The sequence below is a fragment of the Protomyctophum bolini genome, assembly GCF_963924005.1.
Source record: "Protomyctophum bolini genome assembly, chromosome: 7".
Taxonomy (NCBI): Eukaryota; Metazoa; Chordata; class Actinopteri; order Myctophiformes; family Myctophidae; genus Protomyctophum; species Protomyctophum bolini.
The window spans coordinates 18,817,007-18,836,491 of NC_137868.1; the positions used below are offsets into that span (position 1 = coordinate 18,817,007).

The window sequence follows — 19,485 nt, forward strand, 5'->3', positions numbered from 1 at the left end:
CTTTCCTCCCAAGTTTTAAATGCAGTAGATGTGTAATAACAGCTGCATCCAAACTTTTGCCATCCACTGGGACAAGACTTGTCTAAAGAAATATTTTGTGGGGGAGAAAATTTAGTAGGCAGGTTTTTGTCATTTCAGTTAGCTTGTTATTCCCATTGATGATGGCATTGGTAGGCAGGTGTCTGAACTGTCCATAGTCCACCAATGAATGCATTTGTGCCGAATTTGGTGAAAACAAAATCCTGTTTTGTTTTGTGGAAGTGAAATTGTGATTCAAATTTGGGGCAGAATAAACTGCAAACTTTGCAAGCCAAATTGATTGGAATATAACAAATCTGACTTATACATGATTATCATTATACCTCCAGAGTAATGTGTACCGATTTGTATGAGTTTTGGTGAAAGTAAGTACAAAAGTGTGTTTTTTATTTCCCACTATTTTGCAACAATTTTTTTGTAATCCTAGGCGCTACACTAGACTGCCCCCCCCCAGGCGCCAACCTGGGGGGGCACTGGACTAACCTCATGCTTCCTTCTATGCATGAGGAGTCCAAGCTGCTTCTTTTCACCTGACAGGGGGAGTTTCCCCGGCCGGACGTAGCGCATGGAAGGACCAAGGAGCACGGTATTCCGATCAGTTCCTTTCCCCTCCATCAGGCGCCCCGGCTGGCCAGGGGGAGGTAGTTTAGAGACCAGGATTACTACATGTTTGTTGAATGAACATTCAAACTCCACACAGAAAGGCCCTTTCGCCAACCCCGCCTTGTGTATTGGCACTGATGACGTGGAGGAGAGAACATGCCCCAGCGCCCACAGCGTCCCCAGCAGGAATCAAACCCAGGACCTTCTAGCTGTGAGGCGACAGCACTACTGACGAAAATGCAAAATGGTGGAAAATATTGTGTGGCAGAAATGGGTGTGGCCTACGGACAGGGGTGGAAAGTCATCTGGTCTAGTGAGACAATATGCTACACTAGTTAATAGAAAATGCTGGAAACCTCTCTCACCTGCTCTCTCTCTCTTAAACTGGTTTACTTCTCTTTGTAATTGGTCTCTCTCCACAATCAGGTTGTTATATTTTGTGTATAGCTGGTCTCTCTGCAGGATCAGGTGGGCCTCTAGCTGGTCTCTCTCCAGGATCAGGTGGTTGTATTTGGTGTATAGCTGGTCTCTCTCTAGGGTCATGTTGTAGCAGTTGTTCTGGATATAGTCTGAATGATCTGTAAATGACAATAAACACAGTTGTTGCTACTGTTCATGATTAGATCAAGTGGAAGTGAGCTTTCAGAAAATGAAAAATGGATATGGGGGCTTTCAGGTGTGGGGGTATCGGGGGTGAAGTGAGTAGGGTGGGTGGTTATGGGGTGGGTATGGGGCTTAAGTTTCCTGGATATTTTCGGGTTAGATTGTAATTTTCAGGCTCAGTGTTTCTTTTATTTTTGAGGGGCGCTAGCCTGTCCTATGCCCAGCTTTGAGTGAAATATTGTGTAAGCACAAACATTGTGTAAACACAAACATTGAAGGCAAAAGTGAGGACGCAAATTGTGATTGGCCGGCGTGATTGGGTGGGAGATGTGCCATTGGTTGAGAATGAGATGATGTATGATGATAAGAGCGCCACTCACTTCACACAGGTGTGATTCTTTAATTTGACAATTTGACCTTTGACCTCCTGATACTCACAGTCCACGGCCATGTCTGTGGTACTGACTGCTGGTAGAACACACAGCAGCATAAGACACACTGCAAGCACTCTGACCATGTCTCTCTGGACGATGAGGTCTCTCTGGACACCTGGAGGATATTATTATATTATTATAATAGAATTCAACTTTAATATGATCAGCTTCAATGTTTCATTTCAAAGAACAATATTGGAATGCAATGGAATCACAGCAGCTTAATTAAGCTGTTGTGATTCCATTTTTTGATTTCTGCAGCTGCAATAACATATAGTTGAACATGTCTTCACCACCTAAAATGCAATTGTGACTGACAATGTGACAATTTCATCTTGAAATGAGAGGAGAAATAAAACACAAGGAGGAATAAGCTCTAATGTCCATAATCTTTCTTTTGATTGTCATTGGTCCAACATGGTGGCGTGTCCCTCGTAACCATTAGTAACTACTGGGCGATAAACTGCTGTAGTAATGATGTGATAAGAGTGTGTTGATGTGTACCATGATCTCCTGTAGCCTCCTGTGAACCAGAGCTTTGGTCTGTGAGACTGTCTGACACCATGTTCACCTCCTTTCTCCTCCTGCATCTCCTCCTTGACTCCTCCATCCTACTGAACCCTCTTTGATCTGACTGGCTGGCCAGGAATGTCTAGAAATGACACAACAAAGTAACTCATAATCAGTAAAACAAAATACTAATAATCAGTGGACAGTAGAGTACATTTACACGCACGCACGCACGCACGCAGCCTCTTCCAACAGATACATTACAAACACTTGACTGACTGATGTATGGTATTGGTAGTTATAATGTACTGTTCTGCTGAGTTTATAATCCATTATGACCAGCACATATGTCATAAAAATCTTGTTATACATAAATTATAATGTACGTTATAAACAATTATTATGATATGTATGAAGCCTTGTAAGTGCATTACAATAAATTATGTACATATATTATGCATTGTAATATAATATATTATATTTATAAATTATGTTTAAATGTTATCATGTACTCACATTGACCAATATGTGTGTTGTCCTACAGTGGTCTTCACTGTTGCACTCTGAGCTGCTGTCTGTTCTAATGTGACTTTAAGAGCAGCCTTTTTTGAGCCTTGGAAAACTATCATTTGCCTGAGGGAGAATAATATTTGACATATCCTAAAAAGATAAATACAAAGATCCCATCACAACAGGGTTGCATCATTACACAACACCTCTCCATGTGTCAACTGGACCTTGTGCTGCCCAATAAGATGAACCAGATGTGGAGGTCTGTCTGCGAGAACATGAATGATTGTCGGTTTATTCTCAAATATAAATACTATATGGTCACATAGACACTTTAATTAACATGCATACCCAATTAGGGTGACATGTCCAAACTGTTCATTTAAGGCAGGGTTTTTTTTTTTCAACTGATTATGAACCAGGGACCACCACGCTGACTAAGAATCAACCTGGGGACCACCACCGTGACTAAGAATCAACCTGGGGACCACTGTTGAGTTGGGTGAGGGGATATTAAAATTAATATCAAATTTGTTAATTTGAGGTGAATTAAATCAAGCCCTTAACAGTCAGTAATTTAACTGGCATATGCTAGTCGTCCGGAGCTATTCCTTTCCCATGGTTGCCCTTTTCTCTTAACCTTCCATATTAAACTCATAGATAGCAGACACATGCGATTGCATGATTATATGGGCACATTTGACATTTCGTAATACTCAACCAGTCAATCCGGTTCACTTTTCCTTGAAATTCAAACTCCCTTTCTGTGGAAGTTCGTTACATCTGACTTCCCAGTAACTGACATTGATGTCATCATAAATCACCAGGTCACTTAATGAACTAGTTATTTTCCCAACTAGTGGTCGATAAAAAACATACTAAATGCATGGCCAGGGACCACATGCAATACCTTCATTGACCACCTGAATAGTGGTCCACGGACCACCAGTTGAAAACCTCTGATTTAAGGGACAGAAGTATCGCTTGTGTGGGACAAGTGGGACAGGACGGGACGGGTTTAGTAACGTATTACTTAGTTGCTATTTAAATGAATTGATGTGATATTCAGAGCGGACGTAGAATACACACATCGACAGGCTGGGTGCTGGGCTAAAGAAACTTCAGTAGATATTGGATGGAGCCCGCACACCACAGGTACAAGAAAGACGTTCTTTATTGAGAATTCTGACGTTTCGATCTATTTGACCTTCATCAGGTCATACCCGACTTGGTACTGAAAATGGTAAACGTTGCTGTTCCCATCCGGTCACTCTATATCCCTGAGCCACTGCCGCCCCTACTATTGTAGCCTAGGAGATATTTTAACAGGCTTAAAAATACATCTTGCAGGAAAATAGACAATGAGAGAGCTTTACAACTGAAAACTGTTAGGAGACTAAATATTTGGGAATTTGAACACTGATGCCTGCCAGTCACAATGTGGGATAGAGTCTCAATTTGTGGGACGCCTGAAAAGTCTTGGAAATGAGGGACTGTCCCACGCAAAGGGGAGCATCTTTTAATTGTTTATATCAAACATTTACAGACACATTTGCCACAGACACATTTGTCCATGTACGGGCCCATGACCCCTGATCTTTTTTCTTTTACTCTGAAAACATATAAATGAAATCAAAGGCCCATTTGGTTCGTTTAGCAAGTTCTCTGAGTTAGAGACCTGTGAAGGTCATTTACATTATTATATGAGCCCTCATTACATTATGAGCAGTTATTATATTATGAGTTCCTACAAGGTCTGCTTCCTACTGTAACTGTCAATCATTTAACTGAAGAGCCCCTGGAATCTGATCACGGACACCCAGGTGTTGGCAGATGTTTTTTATGCTGAATTACTATGGTGTGTGTGTGTGTGTGTGTGTGTGTGTGTGTGTGTGTGTGTGTGTGTGTGTGTGTGTGTGTGTGTGTGTGTGTGTGTGTGTGTGTGTGTGTGTGTGTGTGTGTGTGTGTGTGTGTGTGTGTGTGCGCGCGCACGCATAGTGGATACTGTATCCACTGGATACTCATAATTTCACCCCTCCGAAATATAGGACAGTATTAAGATGTTGATATAAATTTTGCATTCATCTTTAGGGCTCCAAATCACACCTTAGAATGCACGAGTGTCTATTTCAAGTGTTTTTTGACTGGGGATATTTTGACAGTAAACTGCCTGTCATAATTTCACCCCCCTCCTTATCGAAGTATCGGACAGTATTAAGATGTTGATATTAATTTTGTATTCATATTTAGGTCCCCAAATCACGCCTTGTACTTTTTTAAATTTCACCCCCCTTTCACCCCCTAAATTATTGGACAGTATTAGGATGTTGATTTTCATCTTGTATTCTAGTGTCTATTTCAAACGCAAAGTGTTTTTTGACTCATATGACTCATTGAGTCATATTTTGACTGGCTGCACACACTATACTAGCAAAGCAAGTAAATCCCTGTTGTTTGTTTTCACATAATTGTAAATGTTCTTGCTTTTGTGAATATCTTTCACACACTGTCCTCCTGCCATCTCTATATTTGTTCAAGGCTCAGCTTGTATTCCTTACAGTATAACTTTCCTTGATATACAGTATAGTATACTGTATCAAGTCAAGTTATACTTTTTTTTTTTTTTAAATACATCATTAATAATGTAGTACTTTCAGATAAATACAAACTACAATACTTTCAGACACCCTAAATATTGCATTTGAATATTGCATTTGACAATAAATGAATGGCCTTTTTTTTGTTAGTAGTAAAAATCACTAAAATGCTACTGTAAAATACCTTCATGCTTGGATTTTGATTATTTGTTTTGTTTGTTTTGATTATTTGATTTCTGGACTGGCAGTGAATACCTTGTGCTCCTCTGTCCACTAGATGTCCTCTGTGTGTTATCCAGTCATTAAATTCACTTTTGTTGATTGTATATTGTATACTGTGTTTTTTACAGTATATTGTGTTTTCACCTGTGCTCCTATTCCTTTGACATATTTTTTGTCGTTTTAACGCATCCCTCACCAACCTAAATCTGGTCGGACCAGTACTACCAGTATGTCGAACCAAAGTCTGCCTCCCAATTGTGAGAGAAATGAATGCAATGACAGCAACGGTAGCCGTTAGGCAGAACAATACTGTATCTAGATGGGACAATAGGCGGACTGACAGCTAGGGAACTCACATGTTGGTATCTGTTGACCATTTATAGTCCAGGTCTTCATTCTGTGCTTCAATTCCTGTATTTTGATTCAGCTCAGAAGCAACCAGCCAAAAACACAACTTTGAATGGTAAGTCCATTTTCTGTTCATTTCATTATTATTTGGGCTCAAGAGGCAGAGCGGGCCCTTTAGAATCGGAAGGTTTGCAGTTTGCTCCCCGGCTCCCAGCTTTGTGTTGAAGTGTCCTTGAGACACTGTGAGCATAGTAAACAACCCAAAACTTAGGAAATCCTTGACTATAGGTACAGACTCAGTGAACACAGCCTTGCAATAGAGAAAGATCACCACACAGACAGACCCCTCTCCCAAGGGAAGATACATACTCCCATACCGATACGAAATACAACAATGTGCAGACACAGCAGCAAGATTTGTGAACTGTTGCGATAAAAGAAGGCTTTTTAATTGATTGATTGAAGTATTTATTAACAGTTTGCAGAATTGCAGTACTTTTCAAGGACTCCACCAGGGCAGGTCAGGTTGTGGCCTCCTGGTGGCGCTATAATAGGCCAATGTGAAAAGGGTGCCATTTCATATTATATGCCTTGGATGGCAATAGGATGATTTGAGGCATTTTGTTCCAAAAATGTGTTTTGCTAAAATCCACCTGTTGGTGGCGCTATAACAGGCCAATGTGAAAACGGTGGGATATATTAGCGGACAGGTCCGTATTGATCACATGACTGTAGAGATAGTGTATAGCATGAGTAATGTAAAGAAATGGGTTTTGCTAAAATCCACCTGTCACATTGTCAATGCAAAGTAATACCTTTAAATTAAAAAAGAGTTGCAAAAATATTTGGCCACAATACAATGGTCTTAAACTTGAGTACTTCTGTACTATGGTTGTATTTCCAGGCAGTTGTTTACAAAACAGGTAAATCTGGTAAAGTTTACACAAATTTTTCGGGGGCCAGTTTCGAATTACAGCCGTTCCGTAGGTGCCCTTAGAGAGCGGTTATCACACAGTCAAGGGATTCACATGTCTTAATGACTGTTGTAGGGCATTCCACATTTTGGTGGGATAGGAGCTAAATTAATTTACTCTCTTGTTTGTGCCGAATCTGGGTTGTACATGGTTTGTTGAACTCCCCTGGTGTTGTGGGTGTGGACTTCGTTGACATTAGTGGATAGAGCAAGTAAATCCCTGTTGTTTGTTTTCACATCATTGTAAATGTTCTTGCTTTTGTGAATATCTTTCACACACTGTCCTCCTGCCATCTCTATATTTGTTCAAGACTCAAGTCATCAATATGACGTATATGTATTCAGCTCACATTCAGCTTGTATTCCTTACACCTTTCACCAAAACTATTTAGCATGTTTTTTTAAAAGTATAACTTTCCTTGATATACAGTATAGTATACTGTATCAAGTCAAGTTATACTTTTTTTTTAAAAATACATCATTAATAATGTAGTACTTTCAGATAAATACAAACTACAATACTTTCAGACACCCTAAATATTGCATTTGAATATTGCATTTGACAATAAATGAATGGCCTTTTTTTTGTTAGTAGTAAAAATCACTAAAATGCTACTGTAAAATACCTTCATGCTTGGATTTTGATTATTTGTTTTGTTTTGATTATTTGATTTCTGGACTGGCAGTGAATACCTTGTGCTCCTCTGTCCACTAGATGTCCTCTGTGTGTTATCCAGTCATTAAATTCACTTTTGTTGATTGTATATTGTATACTGTGTTTTACAATTGTATACTGTGTTTTTTAAATTTCACCCCCCTTTCACCCCCTAAATTATTGGACAGTATTAGGATGTTGATTTTCATCTTGTATTCATTTTATAGGGTCCCAAATCATAATCTAGAAAGCATTATAGTGTCTATTTCAAACGCAAAGTGTTTTTTGACTCATATGACTCATTCATATTTTGACAGCTGGCTGGCTGCACACACTATACTAGCAAAGCAAGTAAATCCCTGTTGTTTGTTTTCACATCATTGTAAATGTTCTTGCTTTTGTGAATATTTTTCACACACTGTCCTCCTGCCATCTCTATATTTGTTCAAGACTCAAGTCATCAATATGACGTATATGTATTCAGCTCACATTCAGCTTGTATTCCTTACACCTTTCACCAAAACTATTTAGCATGTTTTTTTAAAAGTATAACTTTCCTTGATATACAGTATAGTATACTGTATCAAGTCAAGTTATACTTTTTTTTTTAAAAATACATCATTAATAATGTAGTACTTTCAGATAAATACAAACTACAATACTTTCAGACACCCTAAATATTGCATTTGAATATTGCATTTGACAATAAATGAATGGCCTTTTTTTTGTTAGTAGTAAAAATCACTAAAATGCTACTGTAAAATACCTTCATGCTTGGATTTTGATTATTTGTTTTGATTATTTGATTTCTGGACTGGCAGTGAATACCTTGTGCTCCTCTGTCCACTAGATGTCCTCTGTTTGTTATCCAGTCATTAAATTCACTTTTGTTGATTGTATATTGTATACTGTGTTTTTTACAGTATATTGTGTTTTCACCTGTGCTCCTATTCCTTTGACATATTTTTTGTCGTTTTAACGCATCCCTCACCAACCTAAATCTGGTCGGTCCAGTACTACCAGTATGTTGAACCAAAGTCTGCCTCCCAATTGTGAGAGAAATGAATGCAATGACAGCAACGGTAGCCGTTAGGCAGAACAATACTGTACATCTAGATGGGACAATAGGCGGACTGACAGCTAGGGAACTCCTGTTCCTGTTAGGTCACATGTTGGTATCTGTTGACCATTTATAGTCCAGGTCTTCATTCTGTGCTTCAATTCCTGTATTTTGATTCAGCTCAGAAGCAACCAGCCAAAAACACAACTTTGAATGGTAAGTCCATTTTCTGTTCATTTCATTATTATTTGGGCTCAAGAGGCAGAGCGGGCCCTTTAGAATCGGAAGGTTTGCAGTTTGCCCCCCCGGCTCCCAGCTTTGTGTTGAAGTGTCACTGACACTGTGAGCTGACACTGTATGCTGACACTGTGAGCATAGTAAACAACCCAAAACTTAGGAAATCCTTGACTATACGTAGGTACAGACTCAGTGAACACAGCCTTGCAATAGAGAAAGACCACCACACAGACAGACCCCTCTCCCAAGGGAAGATACATACTCCCATACGGATATGAAATACAACAATGTGCAGACACAGCAGCAAGATTTGTGAACTGTTGCGATAAAAAAAAAATCTTTTTAATTGATTGATTGAAGTATTTATTAACAGTTTGCAGAATTGCAGTAAATTTCAAGGTCTCCACCAGGGCAGGTCAGGTTGTGGCCTCCTGGTGGCGCTATAATAGGCCAATGTGAAAAGGGTGCCATTTCTTATTATATGCCTTGGATGGCAATAGGATGATTTGAGGCATTTTGTTCCAAAAATGTGTTTTGCTAAAATCACATGACTGTAGAGATAGTGTATAGCATGAGTAATGTAAAGAAATGGGTTTTGCTAAAATCCACCTGTTGGTGGCGCTATAACAGGCCAATGTTAAAAGGGTGGGATATATTCCTTAGCCTAGTAGGAAATGATTGAAAGATTTAACGTAAATTGCACGCTGTGTTCATGATGGTTTTTGTTCAAAACAGGCCAATCCTGCAAACTTTGAAAGCCAATGTTAGCCATTTCGGATGGAATATGAAATATCGGACAGATCCGCCTTGAACACATGACTATAGAGATAGTGTGTAAAGATTTGTGGGATTTCTGGACAGAATCTGGAGGAGTAATATCCAAAATATGTTTTTCCAAAGTCGGCCTCCTGGTGGCACTATAAAAGGTCGTTCTGGAAAATTTGGGGCAGAGGGTCATTGTTGGCATCCAGGGAGTGTGTGTGTGTGTAAAATTTGTTGTGTGTGTGTGCAAAAATCGACCGGGTTAACGGTGCCGGAGATCAGCTGGTAACAGACGGACGGACGGATGGACAGACACACGGACACACACTTGGAAACACCAGTGTTTCCCAACCTTTTTTGTCCCAGCGCACACTTTTCATAGCCTAAGAATCTCGGGGCACACCTAGATATACGGTGTATAGGCCTATATACATATACTGTACAATGTACATACATACATATGTGTATATCAGGGAGTAAAACTTATTTGATACTCAACCCAATATACTTTTAAAAACACACATGAGACAGTGCCTTAGTTTCACCAATTTATTTTTGAAAACTTATATACAAAATATAGCACACACATTGTCAATGCAAAGTAATAAAGTAATAAATTAAAAAGGAGTTGCAAAAACAAGAACATAAATATTTGGCCACAATACAATGGTCTTAAACTTGAGTACTTATACTATGGTTGTATTTCCAGGCAGCTGTTTTCAAAACAGGTAAATCTGGTAAAGTTTACACACATTTTTCGGGGGGCAGTTTCGAATTACAGCCGTTCCGTAGGTGCCCTTAGAGAGCGGTTATCACACAGTCAAGGGATTCACATCTTAATGACTGTTGTAGGGCATTCCACATTTTGGTGGGATAGGAGCTAAATTAATTTACTCCCTTGTTTGTGCCGAATCTGGGTTGTACATGGTTTGTTGAACTCCCCTGGTGCTGTGGGTGTGGACTTCGTTGACATTAAGGAAGTATTTAGACAGGTACATGGGTATCTTGGTGGTGTATCGAATCATAAGGACCAGACCCATTGCAAGAATCTGTACTCTGTCGTCAACCCTAAGCCATTCCAGCCTGTCAAAGTTCTCAGGGGTGAGGTGGGTTCGGGGAGTGAGGCCAAGTAGTAGCCTGTACATTGGCTAGCCAATGGAATACAACCACCGTCCACCACCCTACCAGGATTACTATCTATAATGAGTATGCTGCTAGACCTACTGCACATTTAGTTTGGTAGTTTGTGACATCTTGATGAGACATCCTACATATTAGGATTGTGGAGAGTTATTATAGTTATATATTGTTACACCACCAAGATCAAGCTCAGTGAGCAGATGGAGGTTCTGGGTCTTTGCTGTTTTCTCAAAACCTGTATCTGCCTAATAGAGACGAAGCAGTGAAACCTTTCTGTTTTATGAACAAAAGGCTGCTGTATTGTATACCTCATACAAAGCATTTATATGAGGTATAAAGTAGTACAGCAGCCTTGTGTTCATAAAACAGAAAGATTGGGTATTGGGTAAGACTGACGTTATGTATCTTTCACTGCTTCGTCTCAACCATTACTCAATGGCTCTGGTCTCAGCCACCGCGGTGGATATTTTGACATTCCGTTTAAGTTTTTTTAATGTAGCCACTACTGTTGGAGCAGCCATAAACTACACAGGTTCATCTCGATGTTCTGGGCATCTTTGTAATGTTAGTGTTAGTAAAAAGCAGGTAAAAGAGTAACGTTTGAGGCAGACTAACATCACTCACTCTACCGTTCACTGTAGTGCAAGAGATGCGCCTGGCTAACAATGCGACAGTATGCAACATACTAGCGTCATGCCCAGGGGGTGTACTTGTACATCAAGCTGCCTCACACTACAGAAACAGGAGATAGGCTCCTGCCCTATGGGCCTCATGATGGCATGTCAGAAAACCTGTATTCATGTCAGAAAACCTGTATATAGCCTCTCTGGCTATATACAATAGCCAGAGAGACGACGCCCACTGTGTAGCTCTGTGAATTATCTCTCGTCTTCCTCCAACAGTATCAGTGAGACAGAGATGTTAAAGAAGATTTTCCTGCTTCTGGTGGCTGTCAGCATTGTCAGCTTCCTGCTGAGATGGTGAGTGTTGAATTTGTCAACAAAAACTATGATGAAAAAATGTTTGCCGACTACCTTTTTTCACTGACAAATTAAATAAAGACTATAAACTATGATGACAAAAACTAAGACTACATATATTGACAACTTTGTCAACAAATAAAAACTAGGCTAAACTGAGAAGGACTAGTGGAGAAGAGATCCATTATAACTAAAAGACAAGTCATTTTAAATGTTTGGTTGCGTTCGGGACGGGTGTTGTGCTCTGAATGCAACCAAACTGTAATATATGGCATTATGACACCATCAATTAAGGCCCGCTAAAATAAAATTGTGTCGACTAAATTCTTATATTTAGTTGACTAAAACTAGAAATGCACTCTTGAGATGCCAACTTGCGCCTTGCACACAAGTAGGCCATGTATGGCCTACTAGGCCATGTATGGCCTACTTTCGTGCTGTGTCCGATCACGAAAATAAAATTCATGGCCTAATAGAAAATCACTATTCTTGGTCCCTGATTGGCCGATGGAATACACCGACATACATACCTTGCTGAACGCAGTACTTGCACTCTCTGCTTGCGCAAGTAACGAAAACATTTCAGATTTCTAAATGATATTTATTCAAAAGACAATGAATAAACTAAATTAGTTGTTAAAATTAACAGTAGTTGGGTGTTCATTTAACTCTCACATTTAAGCACTTTCAACAAGGCTTCCTTAAGGGGGCCATGCACACCATATGCCTACATTTGACATTTTTCAATAATTTTGTATTTTTAGTTTCCCCAGTGTGTATAAAAACAGCATGTATAAAAACGAATTGAAGGCCAATATTTATATAATACATTTGATTTAAAATGAATGGTGTGGCCCCTTTAATATGGTAATATCATTATAGTCAGAAAGCCTGTTGCCTGTGATTGGTTAGCTGATTTGTTTTGATGTTTAATTTACGTCATATTTAGCAGAATTTTGACCTAATTTCTCCGTTCATTGTCAATGGAAAATCTTGAGAGGTGTGGGGACAAAAGCTGTATATAAGAGGGGCTAACGCCCCTCAAAAAACACACCTGTGTGAAGTGAGGGGCGCTCTTATCATCGCACATCATCATGCATCATCTCACTCATACTGGCCAATCAGAATGCCATATTTGTCATGTCATATTTGGCGAACATTTGGCCTAATTTCTCCTTTGTCGATGAGACGTGTGGGGACAAGATGAAGAAATTTTTCATTCATTGTCAATAGCATTTAATGTTTGCGTTTGGGACAAAAGCTGTTATATATAGGAGGGGCTCAAAAACAGTTTTAAAATGCATGTTGTAGTTCCTATAAGTCAGGGGTATCCAAAGTGCGGCCCGCGGGCCAAATGCAGCCCTGGGACAAATTGTATACGGCCCGCAGCTTCATACCTGAATTGTATTATGAACGGCCTGCCAAACCCTGGGCATTTGCCCAGAGTATTATTTGTCAGTTTTCCTTGTTCCTTGTATATATTCTTTTACCTTGCTCGTCTGGTTTTGGTAATGTGACACATACCCCTGAATATACCCCTGATATAAGTGAATAAATTAAATGTAAATGCTCTCTCTCCAGGACCATGGATGGCTTCCACCTGAGCTTCTTTTCACAGTTCTCCCAGCCATCCCCGGGCCTGAAGCCCAAAAAGACCAATGTGGTTTTCCTGAAGACCCACAAGACGGGCAGCAGCACCATGCAGAACATACTGTTCCGCTTTGCCGAGCGTCACAACCTGACTGTGGCGCTCCCCATAAAGGAGTGTGGTCACCTGTTCTGCTACCCACACTCCTTCAAGACCCGCTTCATCCACCCAGGCACCCTGCCAGCCAACATCATCACCAATCACATGCGCTTCAACCACAATGAGGTGCTTAACTTTAAACTGTGCTTTCATCTGAGACACGGACGGTCTAATGTGTGCTGCTGTGTGTGGCTAAAAAATGACGCATATGCACGTGCATGCACAGTGACGTAGAGTCCGTGGGGGCCCATGAGGAATTAGACCTTATATATCGGCCCCCATGAGGAATTAGACCTTATATATCGGCCCCCATGAGGAATTAGACCTTATATATCGGCCCCCATGAGGAATTAGACCTTATATATCGGCCCCCATGAGGAATTAGACCTTATATTCGCCTCGGTTTGTCCCGTTTGTACCACACCAGGTTGCGTTGCACCCGTTCGCGCAATTTGAATTTTGTATGTAATCACGTCGCTCTAACCATCCAAGTCTGAATGCACCTTTAACTCCTCTTTTTTCTTCACTGTCCGGGGCGGGGGGTGGTGGGGGGTGGACTGTGTTGCCTGTCCTCTTGTACACATGCAGATCAGGCATTGAAATGCTAATCTGGGTGCTTGTTTTCACCTGCCAGATAGGTAAGGGCATGCATACAGTACTGTACTCTGCTTAGGCTACTTGTTCACAATGAAACCACCAGCAAGAACACCCTGGCTGGCAACAGCGATGCCAGCCTGCCGTTGAAAGCTTCTGCCGTGTTACAAATAAGTGTGGGGAGGGGGGGCGGGCCCCCATGACAATTTTAAAAACATTTAGTCTCTGTGCATGCAGACATACTTTAGACATTTTAAAGTATTCATTCATTCATTATTTTCAGTTTGTGTCATACAAACATTTACAAACTGTGAGGTGTGAGTGGGATTTAAATGGTGTGTAACCAAAGTGAATTGATATTTAAGACAATGGAAGCGGGACGCTGCAATCCAGCATGTGTGGGGGATAAGTTGTTATCCCAATAGGGAAGACAGTGGCAAATTAAATCACAGGAAAAAAAGTGTCAAATCGTCTCAAGACCGTCTGTGTAGTAGGTTGTCGTGTTAATACATTCTCACACGTAGAAGCACATGAAGGCACATACATGCACACTTCTATTACTGACTTTATTTCGGCCACTCAAAATTGCTGCTTTTACGCTTTAAACTGTTTCAATTCAAGTTCAGAATTGCTTCTCTTGTCTTTGTATCTTGTTAACTACTTATTGTATTCTGTGTGCAAAGTTTGTGTTGTGAGAGCACCTTTGGTTTTACTCAACATATGATGATAAAACTTCTTGTATCTTGCAGGTACGGAGGCTCATGCCGAACAACACTGCATACATCACTATTCTCCGAGAGCCAGCCTCCATGTTTGAATCAATGTTTACTTATTTCAAAGATGACTGTGAGAGTTTCAAAAAGGTTCCCAACAGTTCCTTGGAGGCCTTCTTGAAGGAACCATGGCGGTACTACCAGCAATACGAAAGATCTATGCCTGCCCGCAATGCCCTGACCTTCGACTTGGGCGGTGACAAGGACCGGCCAGAGACAGACGCAGCATACATCCGTGACTTTGTGGCGGAGGTGGAAAGCTCCTTCTCCCTGGTGATGATTGCAGAGTACTTTGACGAATCACTGGTTCTGCTCCGCCACCTGCTGTCCTGGGACCTGGACGATGTTCTGTATGTCCAGCTCAACATGCGTGCAGACAGCTCCAAGCTTAGCATCACACCGGGCCTCACCGCCAAGATGCATGCCTGGAACTACCTGGACACAAAGCTCTATGAACATTTCAACGCCTCGCTTTGGCGGAAACTGGAGGCCCTCGGTCCCGCCTACGTGGCGAATGAGGTGCGCCTCCTGCGACAGGCCCAGGAGAGCCTGATGCAGAGCTGCTTTGGAGAACGGATGCCGCAGCTCCGCTCGGCAAAGCTGATCAAGAACAAAACGCTGCAGCCCTACCAGCCCAGCGACAAAGTCGATATCATGGGCTATGACCTACCATATAACATCAGCCATGAGTCGTCTAGCCAGGTCCATGAGCTCTGCCTCAAGTTGATCATGCCTGAGACGCAATACAATAATGTTCTCCTAGACCGTGTCTCACGGTCTAGGAGAACGGTCCTAGACCGTGTCCGTGTCTCACGGTCTAGGAGACCTGGCTGGGAGGCTGCACACAATGCCAGTAGGCAAATTAAGTAAAAAAAAAAAATTTATTCACATATTGTAAATATTCTTGATTTTGTGAATATTTTTCACATTTTGTGAATTTATAATCTCAGATCCACTATCTGTCCTGTCATCCGTCCATATTTGCTCAAGACTGAATTTTTGTAATGCCGGACCTTCTGCTATACAGCGTCATGTCTGGAATTCCTGCTCCGTACACCTGAGAGCACCACAGTCCACTGATGCTTTTAAAATGGGCTAGCCTAGAAACCTATTTTTGTTACCTTGACCTTTTACTTTAGTCTAGTTGGTTCCAATGTTGTTTGTTACTTACCGGTATGCTGTTTTTATACCATGCTTTTAAACCCTGTAGCACCCTGTAAACATATGATTTGATGTAGGTTTAGTTTGACTGAACAGTCTGAAAGTTGTATCGTAAGTGATCATCTATTTGAGTGAATATTTCACTAACATTAAAGATGGATGATTTTTTTCCACCCTAAAACATGATCATCAGGGCTGCGTCCGAAATCATTCCCTATGCCCCATATAGTGCACTACTTTGAGGTTCCGCCATTTTGTTATAGTGTCCGAATATGTAGTGAGCATTTTTGCACCCTAACGTAGTGGACTGAAGTATCCCACAATGCACCGGGAATTGTAGGGAGCATCCGATGGTCACTACAAAAACACAGCGAAGCAAATCTGCCCCATAATGCATTGCGCAAGCTCGCTCTTGAGCGCACATGCATGCGTTTGCGCACGTGCGCTGCTTCTGCATGCATGCGCTCATTGCGCTCCAACTCAGAAGAGGCAGAAGTTGAACCAGCGAAAGAAATCAACACAAATGTACTTTTTAAACTTTCGTTTTCCCCTCTTTTCTTCCCTGGCGGATCTCGAAGCTACAGATCTCGAGACAAATGATCTGTGCATTTATTTGAAATTGTTTTATTTTATTTATAATAAATCTACTCATTTGCAATAGTATTACTAATCTGATTCATTGTATCACCCAGGCCCAGCGCATGACGTTAGGAGAGGAATCAGTTGCTTGCTGTAGAATATATTTGTGAGATTCTTTATCACAAACGTAGGCTAAATACATGCATGTGAGACACATATTAATTGTGTCCGAACATATGTTTTATTAATATTCATTCATTCCTGCCATGAAAAAATATGCTATCTAACATTATTTCATTGAATTGCGATAAATACATTAAAACTTCATTGTGTAGGCAGTCATTTATTGGACTGCTGTTTCTGTTAACACCAAACGTCCGTATTGTGAGCAGAGCTTGTAGATCGGCTACTTTTGGTAATTCTTTACCAAAAGTACCCAAGTAAAAGTATACAAGCTCACAACATGGACGTCGCGCGTTGCTTATAGATCGGCTATTTTTGCCGTATCCCCCCGCCCCAGGATTAGCGGGGGTTCATGTGGTTAAGATTCAATCATGCTGCTGATATTTTCATATATTGTCAAGGTTGTGCACTGTTTTCATATTGCTGGATAATGGATATAGCCTAATATTAATTTATTGATAATAAAATTGATTTTAAAATTGATGCCTTATATACAGCTTTTGTCCCCACACCTCTCAAGATTTTCCATTGACAATGAACGGAGAAATTAGGTCAAAATTCTGCTAAATATGACGTAAATTAAACATCAAAACAAATCAGCTAACCAATCACAGGCAACAGGCTTTCTGACTATAATGATATTACCATATTAAAGGGGCCACACCATTCATTTTAAATCAAATGTATTATATAAATATTGGCCTTCAATTCGTTTTTATACATGCTGTTTTTATACACACTGGGGAAACTAAAAATACAAAATTATTGAAAAATGTCAAATGTAGGCATATGGTGTGCATGGCCCCCTTAAGGAAGCCTTGTTGAAAGTGCTTAAATGTGAGAGTTAAATGAACACCCAACTACTGTTCATTTTAACAACTAATTTTGATTTAGTTTATTCATTGTCTTTTGAATAAAAATCATTTAGAAATCTGAAATGTTTTCGTTACTTGCGCAAGCAGAGAGTGCAAGTACTGCGTTCAGCAAGGTATGTATGTCGGTGTATTCCATCGGCCAATCAGGGACCAAGAATAGTGATTTTCTATTAGGCCATGAATTTTATGATTAAAATAACCTTTTTATCATAGATATATAGGCCTAAATGCCTGCAAACATATTTTCATTAACCTATTTTTTCTTTATTCATTCATGAATTTAAAAATAACTTTACAAACTGTCCTTGCAGGGAGGTGACAGTCTGCAGTCACTTATTTGATACAGTCTGTTCCTAGCGGAAATTCAGCAGCAGCGTTTTGATTGGTTTCTTGTAGTCAGTTGATTCTTCATATCCAAATGAGTGAAACGGCCGGGATGATTTGTTTATTTTTCAAACAGTTCTTTATGAGGCGATCTGAAAAAACCTAATGGGGATTTCATGCAAATAAAAAGTACATGAACCCGCGGAACTACAGCGCCCTCTATCGATATTGACGTCAGAGTCGGTGCTCCCCATACAGGGAGTATTGTCCTAAATCATCACTATAGAGTCCACTAGAGTCTGGATCCCCGTATGGGGGATAGGGAGTAGGGAACAACCCTAGCAATTCGGACGCAGCCCAGGTCTTTGTTAAAATGTTGTTTTTATGTGGACACGCCCACCTGGTTTGCCTGGTGGGTGGTGAACTTAAGCCATACCCACAGCTGATAAAGGGCGATTGGTTTTAAATAAAAAAAGAACATGTTCAAAACAAAGACCAACAATACTTTTGGGGTCCAAAAAGTAAATATTTTTAAACATTTTATTGCAGAAGATTTTCAGATACTGATGATAATACAGTATACAGGAAATGGATGCGGATATGCACAAGATAACACTGTCAAACAAGTTTAGCATGTGTGTGGATTGGAGTATTCTTCAGAGCATATTGTACAGTGTGCACTGCTCTATACTGCACACTTGTGGTCGTGATACAAAACAGCAAGCTTGCATGTACCTAGCTTGCATGTACCTATAGCCTATTGGGGTGCATATACTTAGTTTAGACTAGTCATTGGTTAGACATGGGTTAGGTTAGGTTTAGGGGCTCCAATTTCGTCTAATCTTTCTAAATACACTGTTTTGGGATTTAGCAGTGGGGAAGGGGTGTTCCCCAATAAAGTTGGTATTTTGGTTACCCGTCTAAATCCCTAAAATACCTCCGTTATACCCGTTATATTATGCATAGGTTTGGGCGTTACAATAATTAAACCAAATTTAAAACCAAATTTGTAAGCTTTGTTTTCCAAGTAAGAAGTTGTATAATTATGGTGTAAATAAATAGATCATACTAAAGTTACAAATTTCACTTGTATAATTTCCCTCTCTCTTACATTACCTCTCACTTTCTTCCTTTCCACACAGTACACACGCATGCATGCACATGTCTACAAGTATGCCAACATTTAGGTGGTTTCGGAGAGTTGCAATGTCCTTTAAATGCATTGTGTAAACGATACAGCATTACAGCAATGTATTGATATAAAAAAAAATGTACTTTGTAAGTTGTACTTACAATGTTATTAAGAGCAATACTTAAATTAACTTTAACTCAAGTAAACAAATTTGATTTCACTTGATGTTGATGTATGTATTGAATAGCAGTATATATAATTTGACTCAAGTACTGCAGTTAATAATTTACATTATATTATGTGTTACAATATAATGTATAATAAATATTTATAAATATGTATAAATGTTATCTTAATCACATTGTCTTCACTCTGAGCTACTATCTGTTCTAATCTAACTTTAAGAGCAGGCTTTGGTGTGCCTTGAAATACTTTATGAAACCG

General features: G+C 40.1%; 1 protein-coding gene across 1 annotated transcript; it reads left to right on the top strand.

Annotated features, from left to right (window-relative positions):
- Positions 1-8,656: 8,656 nt before the first annotated feature.
- On the top strand, positions 8,657-15,867 carry LOC308318604 (galactose-3-O-sulfotransferase 3-like; the record flags this gene model as incomplete). The annotated part of the gene is made up of 5 exons (XM_080768220.1): positions 8,657-8,770; positions 11,596-11,673; positions 13,255-13,546; positions 14,764-15,640; positions 15,815-15,867. The coding sequence occupies exons 2-5, from the start codon at positions 11,612-11,614 to the stop codon at positions 15,865-15,867; spliced, it is 1,284 nt and encodes a 427-aa protein (XP_080624346.1). The 5' UTR covers positions 8,657-8,770; positions 11,596-11,611.
- Between the last annotated feature and the right edge of the window lie 3,618 nt (positions 15,868-19,485).